Consider the following 8,871-nt stretch of genomic DNA (forward strand, 5'->3'; position numbering starts at 1 on the left):
CTTGTATGTTGGTTACTGTCAGGGAGGAGCACTGGCACATGAGTCTCAAGTCTTAGGTCCAGCTCTGCCACTTACTTTCTGTGTCACCCTAGATCACCTGGAGATGCTTTGAGCACACGCGGCATTTATTCAGGTTCTACTACGCACTAGTATTGGGCAAGAAATAAAGCAGTGAACAAGAGAAAAAAAGGTCCCTGAGCCCTGCTGCAAAAGGAGGGTATATCCTAATGGGGAGGGGGGCCAGGTAAAACACAAAACCTCTAAAAGCCCAGACAGTTTCAGATGTGATGAGTAGTAAGATGGAAATAAAACAGGGCTCTGTCACTGCAAAGGGTGTGACTGTATTTCAGACTGGGTGGCAAGACCCTGGGGAGGCAGAGTTGGGGGCTGAAGTCGGCAGCTATGGGAGGAACTCTTAAGGGGAGGGGATCTCAAGTGTACTAGGTACAAGGTGGCCAGAGCAGGGACTGAGAGTGGGGGACAAGAAAATAAGCCGGGCAGAGGTCAGATGTCCCAGCCTACGAGCTGGAAACCTTACTCTGGGGATACTGGGAAACCACTGAGGAGTGAGCGGTGACTGGACCTATCACAAGCTGGCGCGATGAGGGCTAAGGTCTTCCAGGAGTCCCCCGGCCCTGGGAAGAGACGGTACCAAGCAGTTATTTACACAGGATAGTTAAGGACTTTAGATGAGACTTGGCCGTCACCTCCTACTGTATTTGGGGAGGGAGACTCATGATGCACTGAAACAAGAGGCCTGAGTTCTGAAGAGGGCGTGGGCCTCCAGTTCAGGCCCAGACATGTATGTTAAAAATCCCCCAGACTATTTCCCTGGCTGCAGGCTCCAAGTACATAAGATGTAAAATACTGTGCGTGTGTATGTGTGTGTGTGCGCGCCCACGCGTGCGTGTTGGGAAGCAGGGTGCATGGCAGAGTCTGAACTTGCCTGAGCCCAGTCCCCCCCGTCAGGCAGTCACCACACTAACACGGATGCAAAAAAAACCCGTCAATTTTATACAGTTTGTGGTTCAGAAGCAACAATATGCAGAATGGTGAAACAGCCTGTGCTACCCCCCACCCCACCTGGACATGCCCAGGTCTGTCCCCCAAGGGGCAGAGAACCCAGGACCCCTGCCTGGCAGGACCCAGCTTAGTTACAGGCCCCCGGGAGGGGCCAAGCCCTTAGGGTGAAGGCCAGGAGCCAGGGGGACCGGCACCTTAGGCGCCCTCAGGGGCCCACCGTTAACTGGAACTGTATGTGTGTGGAAGGCAGGGAACTACCGGCCATAGGCCATTTCTCCCCAAGGCCAACGAGAGCAAGTAAAGCTGAGGAGAGGGCTTCGTGGGATAGGGTCCCCCCATCAGGAGGCGATTTCCTGGAAACCCCACAAGGCACTACTGACCAGATGTAGGATGGCAAGCCCCATCTTGGCCCCCGAACCTCTTCCAACTCCCAGCGCACGGGGTTGTCCCCAGAGCCAGCTCCCGCCGTGGTTTAGGGAGGAGTAGAGGGGTCTGGGGCCTGGGTTCACCGCGCCGCAGACAAGCCAGGAACCTAGCGGGCCAGCTGGGCGCGCAGGGACCCTCTCCCACAGCCCTGGGTTCCTGGGGTCCCCCCTCCGCCGGGGCCAGCCTCCCTCCCCCGCACCCCTTCCCTTCCTGCACTCGCTGGAATGAATAAATAAATAAATACCTTCCCCCGCCCGCCCCCCCCTACAGCTGGCTCTCCTCCTCCTCCAGGGAGCGGTTGAGTCCCGGGATGAATTTGAGCAGCCGCCGGCGGAAGCTGCGGTACTTGGCTTTGCGCAGGCCCGCGCCGCACAGGGCCTGCTCGCGGGCCTCAGTCCAGAGCGCGCCCGGCGCGCCCCCCGCCGCCGCCGCCCCCGGGGCCGGCGCACCGCACGCTGGCGCTGCGGCTCAGCCCCGCCCGCAGCCCGCAGGTCAGGGCCTCAGCCCCGCCCACGCCGGGCGTGCGGGCCGGGGGCGGCGGAGGGGGCGGCGGCGCGGGCGGCTCCGCGCCCTCGAAGAAGCACGTGTGGTAGACGGCGTCGTCGGGGTCGCCCCCGGCCCGCCGCGCGCCCCCGCGAGGGGCCCCGGGCGCCGCCAGCAGGGGGCCGAAGGGCAGCGAGCCGGGCAGCAGGCCGGCGCCGTACAGGCAGGAGCGCACCGACTCCAACGTGTCGTAGATGCTGGGGTCCTTCACCACCAGGCCTGCCAGGGCAGGAGACACGAGGGACGGCCGTCAGCGGCCCGCACAGCTCGGGGACCTCAGCAGCTTCCTCTTAACCGTCTATGTGGCCCCGCAAGTCACAACCCTGAACTCCACTCCCCTGTCTGTAAAACGGGAATTATATATTCAGATCCTTGGAGGACCACTTATGATACATGAGCCACGGAAGAGATTTAAAACTTGCTATTTGAGCCTTGGTGTGCCCATCTGTAAAATGGAGATACTACCTACTACTTACCTTCAGAGGGCTACTGAGAATAAAAGTGTGTGTGCATCAGCCCAGGGCGGTATTGTACCCAAAGTAGTAGCTCAACAAACCTTTCTGCACTTTGGAGGGGGACCTAACCCGCTGTTCTGAGGGGAAAGCATGGCTGAGGGTATAAAGGTATCAGTAGGGGCACAAGTTGCCCTTCACAGTTCAATGTACTCACCGTGCACCAGCCGCTGCTCCTGCACCATTAGGGACCTGTATTCTCCCCACTTCTCATACAGGGTTTGCTGCAAGAGACACCACCCGCCTCACTGTCAGGAGCCAGCCAGAAACTAGCAGGAGGTAAGCACAGACTGAGGGAGTACACAGAGGAAACCTTAAGGTTAAAGGAGGTTCAGACAGATAAATGACCCCCTGAAAAAGAGTGGGGCCTGCAGAGGCAGGGACTTGCGAAGAGGATGGTGAAAGCTGGACATTATCTGGGCTGCTTTACCTTTAGGTACTGCAGACGAGCCTCCAACTCCGCCTTCCGAATTGATGTTCCGTACAGAGTTTCCAGCCTGAGGAGGTTGGGCAATCAAAGGCTGAGTGAGCCCCCAGGGTGCAGAAACACCAAGACAGGCTGAGCTCAGGACTCACAGGGACCCTGGCACCTGGACATACCTGAGAACGTTGCCAGATGCCTTAATGATGTCAACAATCTCTCGATGCCGGATACCTTCCACATTCAGGCCGTTGACACTAGCGATGGTGTCCCCTGCCAGGAAGAGAGGGCATCAGCATCTGCTCCATGGGGCATGACGGAAGAATTCCAGCCCTCTGCCTTAGCCAGAAAGGGTAGGGGTAATAACCCCACACAATAATCCTGAACTCTCCCCTCCCCACTCCTCATGGTTCTGGGGAGAACTTGTCTAGGCCTAGCACCACAGCTTAGGGACTGGGGCCCTCCTAAACCCACACTCTCCCTCCACCCTCAGGAAGCTCTGTCCCCAAAGGCTGAGCCCTCCCAGCAACTTTGGGCTGCCCTCAGAGTTGGTTATTTTGGACTAGCCCAAAGGCTGTCATGAGACCCAGACAAGACAGGAAGGGGGCAGGGTGAGTAGCACAAAGTTAAGAACTAACACTGGCCCCAGGCATGAGAGCTTCTGATACCCTGTGCTATTGCAGAGCCTCCTGACCTCAGGCAGGGCAAGCCACCATCTCTGAGAGTTCATTTCCCACCTGTAAAAAAAGGTTGTGGATCCCTGCTGTGCCTACCTGGGGTCAGGAAGGAGAATGGATGTGACACTACTTTGCAAAGTTGCAATACACCACTTGGCTACCAGGGGTTGCTGGTAAGTGGACAAAGGTGAGGGTTTAGGGAAGAAAATGGTAATAGAATGGGAGGAGGTTTCAATTTATGCAGTTTCAGGCTGCCCCTTCCTGGGAGATTTGGTCAATCCCAAGGGTCTCCTACTGGAGGCATCATTTGCTTGTTAGAGAAAGTAACACAGGTACCCCAGAGTTGGGCCAGATCAGGGGCAGGATAGGCCCTGATCCACAATATCAGGCAGATCTAAGGGAATGTTGCTCCTTCCCCAACTCCTGCCAGAGCTGGATTGTCAGATTGTCAGGAGGAGGCAGGACAGCAATATTGGGCATTTACCAGGCCCTGGCTGTGTCCAGGGAACCTCCTCACCACACTGTATTGTGAGGACATGTTCTTGCCCAGGTTTATAGATGGGATTGCTCAAGATCACACAGTAAATGGCAAATTTGCCTGGATCCAAAGCCTGGAATCTACCCATTCCTGTTTTTGGCCTTCCTAAAACAGCACAAGGAAGAGGAATTGATTTTAGAAGAGATGTACTGCCCTCTCTGCTTGGGAGTAAGGTGAGACCCTCTTCCCAGAGACCTGTGTCCTGAGCTCAGGCCCCACCTGGCGTGAGCCCCGCCAGCTGGGCGGGGCTTGACTCATGAACCCGGCAGACAAAAGTCACCATCTCCACACGCTGCTCCTCGCGGTGGTGAAGGCCATAAGTCTGCAACAAACAAGGGGACCCTCAGTCCTGGGTTGGTGCAGGGTCCATCCATTTCTCAGACTAGCCTCCCAACCCCTCACTTGCTTGGTACCCAGCTTCTCCCACCTGGATTTCAAAGCCGAAGGTCTGGTTTTCCTCCTTCTTCAAAGTCAGCACTTTCCTGCAGGAGACAGGGGCCATCTTATCAAGACTGTCAGAATTAAAAGGAGCTTGGCAGTCCCATAGCGTGGTCTTCCACTAATGCTGGAGTCTGCTCCAGGACATCCAGTCAGGGTCACTGTCTCCACTGACAACTCATTCTTATCACAGGTTGCTGGAATGTCCAGCTGAGATCAGCTTCATCCAGCCGCACAGAATCAATCCAGCCTCTGGTTGGGGGAGGCACTGGGAATGTCCAGCCCCCAGAGCTGGTGGACTAGCTGAATTTCTCAGCCAGTCCCTCCTTCCTATGAGCCCCAGAGTAACCATTTACTGAGTAGCTGAGGCCCCAAATTTAGCCCCAGCCTGGAGCCTCCTCTGATCCACAGCCTTGGGAAGAGGGCTGGCCCTACCCCGAGGGGCCGGTCACGAGGCTGAGCCCAGACCACAGCTGCTCCTCCCAGCTGCGGTGGGGCCAGCCCACCAGATGTGAGGCCTGGGGGGAGGGGAGACTCAAGGCCGCCCCTTCCCGCACTGAAGGCCTGCCCACTGGACACAATGGTCTGGAGCTGCTCCAGATCCTCGCCTGCTGGGGGAGCCCGGCGTTTCCTCTGCCCACCCCACCCCCTTCCTTCCCTCCCAGCCAGAGGCAGAGTTAAAGCAGCTGCCAAAGGCCCCTTCACGTCTCATAGCCTCAGAAAGGCCCTGGAGACCCAGGTCCCCAGCTCGCAGTCTGACCCAGATACTCCCCAAATGCTGAGTGGTAACTCCCAGCCTCAACCTGAGCTCCTCCCCACTTAGAACCCTCTGCGTGTATTGGGGCCGGGAGCAGGGTGACTGAAAATTCTGTCTACCCTAGTGCTTTCTGGTTTTCTGGAAGGGTTGGCAAACTTTTTCTGCAAAGGGTCAGATAGTAAATATTTTAGGCTTTCTTTTCAGGGCTCATTCAGCCTCTGTTATAGACGGTTCTTTGTTTTTATTTTAACAACCCTTAGAAATATAAAAACAACTCTCAGCTCAGGCTCCAAACAGGCCAATCTGGCCAGCAGGCCGTAGTCTGCTGGTCCATTTTAGAAGAAGCCAGGCCAAAATCAGGATGGGGCAAGGCAGAATGGGGCCTGAGATCAGCACCTATGACTGCCCTCTTCTCAGATCCTTCCTAAGAGGGTTGCCACTTGATAGGACCGAGATTCTGGAAGCAGGGCAGCCAGACTCAAGCAGCTGGACACAGCTTGGCTATGGTCTGGGCCCTCTGGGTTTGCTGGGGATGGGAGGGCTCAGGACCCTGAAGACTTCTCTTACTTCCTCCACCTCCTAGGTCCAGATCTCCCAGAGAGGGATAATTTGCAGGGACTGGAGGTGGATTGAGAAGCACCTGATGACTCAAAAGTCCCTACCTCCTTTCTCTGCCACCTCCTTTCTCTGCCACAGCCTACACCACCTGCCCCTTACTTCAAGTGAGGGAGGCATGCTGAAAGAGTGGGAGAATGACTCCCCTGGCTAGGCTGAGATGCTGTCATGCTAACCCCCACCCCCACTCAGTCACCTCATCCTTTGGATCAGGGCAGGGGCTGGAGTAGTGGTTACTTACCGCTGCTGATCAGGACTCTGGTTGAGATTCTTCCAGCGGAATCCTGAGCCCTGGGCAGGAAGATGGAGAATTAGGAAGAAGCAGGTAAGAAAAGGGCTGTCCTTGAGCAGATGCTGAGAATCCTACTCTGAGAGGTCCCTCACCTGGGCTCCAGCCCTGGACCCAGCACTCCCTGTAGTCTGGGGCCAGTTGCACACCTGCTGTGGTGCTGGTGTAACTACTTACTGAGTGGCACTATCAGTATTACCCCATGGCTTTCTCCTGGGCTTTCTCCCTATAACTGGGACTGCAGAGACACAAGAGTCTCCTCCTGGATTCCAGATACAAGAACCTCCAAACCCATGCTGGGGGTGGGGTGGGGGTTCATTAATCTAGATAGAATAGTTTCCACCCCCAGGGTGCATGTCTGCAAGGACTCAGGCCTCCTAGACTCCTGAAAGCCAAGCCAGGCCTAGACAGGGGCTCCCCACAGGCATCCCAAAAGTGGGGCAGGGGGTCCCTGGGCTTGCTTATCAAGGCACTCCAGAGACCCCCTGCTAGTCAGGTCTCTCCTAATCTCTCAGCCACAGAAAGTGACTTGGGGGAGCAAGGGCCCAGGTCTAGAGGGCCAGCAATCCCAGCCTGACTGTGAGAAGGCAGGGGACAGAAGGGCAGACCTCCTCTAAAGTACAGGCTGTTTCAGGGACCAGCTGCTGGGCCCAGCTCAACCTGGATCTCTCAACACTGCCATACATTTGTTGCTTTCTGAGACAAAAAACCTTAGCTCTCAAATGTGTCCTTAAGTCTCATTATACTTAGGAGAGAGATTGGGAGTTCTTTCCATTTTGCTTTTTTGAGGGGAATGACAGAGCTGAGGGTTCCTGCCTCTTCAAGGCCCTGGAGAAATTAAAGCAGTTTCTCTCCGCCCTAAATTATTGGTCCTTGGAAGAAGCCCTGTCCCAGACCAGCCTTTTCCCATGTGCCCCAAAGAGCCTACGGCCTTCCTGGCTGGTGCCCTTGTTAACCCTCTTCCCAGGCTTCCCCAAGGCTACGAAGTCAAGGGGGCCCTCTTTTTCCAGAACCAAAGATTGGCCTCAGGGGTGGGTACAGTTCCCAAATGGGCCAGGGAGGAAGGACTGGGCAGCAAAGACAGAGAGAGACCCCTTTGTCTTTCCACCCTATTTTCATAAAATGCAAATTCTCAACAAGCTGTTCATTCATTGTGTGGGGGGAGCCAGGGCCAGGGGAGGGGGAGGGGGACTGAGCGAGGAAAGGCCACCAGCCCCCTCTCCTTAACCTGGGTCTCGCGCCCCCCTTCTGAGAGCTTGGGTTTCCCTCGGGCCAGAGGAAGAACCCGCGGAGGAGGGGAGACAGAGGGCGGGCGCGGCCCGCATCCTTCCTGCCCCGCGGGCGCCCCGCCACCCCTCCCGCCGCGTCCGGGCCAGCCCAGTCCAGGGAGCCGTGACCTCGCGCCCCCCAGACACTGAGCACGGCGGGAGCCCCGGGCGGAGGCACCGGGCGTCCCCTCCGAGGGGCGAGCGCTCTCCTGGCCCCGGCGCGCCCGCCGCCCTCCCCTTCCACCCGGGGCGCTCGGACCCTCCCGCGGTCTGGGCGAGCGGCGGGACCCAGCCGCGGCCTCCCCGCTGCAGCCGGAGGAGCCCGGGCGGCGGGTCTTAGGGGGTCTCGAGACACCTGAGCGCGGGGAGGCGGGGCGCGGGGGTTGCGGCCAGATGGGTGAGGAAAAGGGGGTGCTGGGGCGACAGGAAGAAGGGGAGCGAGCCGGGCTGTGGAGAGTGGGGAGCGGAGTGGAGAGCCCCGAGATTGGGCGGCGTAGAGGGGGGAACTGCATGGACCAGAGGCTGGCGCCTTCCGAGGAGAGGGCCGAGGGGACTCAGCAGGTTCTGAACGTGGCCGTGGGGGTTGCGGGCTGGGGACCATCGTGAAGGGCTGGGTGGACTCCGAGCAGGATGTTGTGGGGGTCAGTAGGGGGTGTTGGGGGTCGGCAGGCACAGGTGGGGGATGTTGCAGGCTTGAGCAGGTCTGGAGGAAGGGACACCGGGGGTGGGGGTAGGGGTACCGAGAGCGGGGTCGGCAGGAATTGCAGGAGTGGGGGGACGCACCTTTCGGCGGGGCAGGGTGCCCCCGGACACGGCGAGCGCGCGATACAGCTCGGCGGGGTGATAGTCCTCCAGCGCCGCATACAGCTCGTCCCCTGGGGGCCCGGGGCTGGCGGCTGCGGCAGGGGGGCCGGAGGCCGGGGTTCGGGCCCGAGCGACTTCTGAGTCGGGAGCCCGGGCGGCGGGGTCCGGGGTGGCCGCCGCCTCCTCCTTGTGCTGCAGCTTCCTGAGCCGGCGGAGGGTCATAGCGCCGGGCCCGCGCCCCTCGGAGGCCGCCCTCGCTCCGCTCCGCGCAGCGGGCAGGCTGCAGCTCGGGGTGCCAGCCGGGCGGGGGGCCGGCGCCTCCCTTTATAGGATCCGCTGGGCGGACCCGGGAGGCGGCCTCGCGGTGGCCTCGCCCCCAGGGCCGCGGGCCCCGCCCCCGGGGGAGAGCGAGGCCCGGCGCCCCGCCCCCGGCGCACGACTCCCCTCCAGGCTGGAGAAAGTCTCGCGGCCAGAGCGCTCCAGGGGGTAACAAGACCTAACCGCGGAGGAGTGCAGCGGTAAAGCGGAGCCCTAGGCGGGTTCCAGGGGTCCCCGCCATA

At 59.1% G+C, this 8,871-nt stretch overlaps 1 protein-coding gene across 1 annotated transcript; it reads right to left on the reverse strand.

Moving 5' to 3' along the window:
* Positions 1-1,664: 1,664 nt before the first annotated feature.
* TAMALIN (trafficking regulator and scaffold protein tamalin) lies at positions 1,665-8,533 on the reverse strand. Its single transcript, XM_016201044.2, is given in 9 exon segments — positions 1,665-1,869; positions 1,871-2,211; positions 2,662-2,728; positions 2,935-3,001; positions 3,105-3,198; positions 4,360-4,462; positions 4,568-4,622; positions 6,192-6,241; positions 8,291-8,533. Coding segments are annotated over 9 exon segments (1,176 nt in total). The 3' UTR covers positions 1,665-1,713.
* Positions 8,534-8,871: the final 338 nt, after the last annotated feature.

The sequence above is a fragment of the Miniopterus natalensis genome, chromosome 2, assembly GCF_054644295.1.
Source record: "Miniopterus natalensis isolate mMinNat1 chromosome 2, mMinNat1.hap1, whole genome shotgun sequence".
NCBI lineage: Eukaryota > Metazoa > Chordata > Mammalia > Chiroptera > Miniopteridae > Miniopterus > Miniopterus natalensis.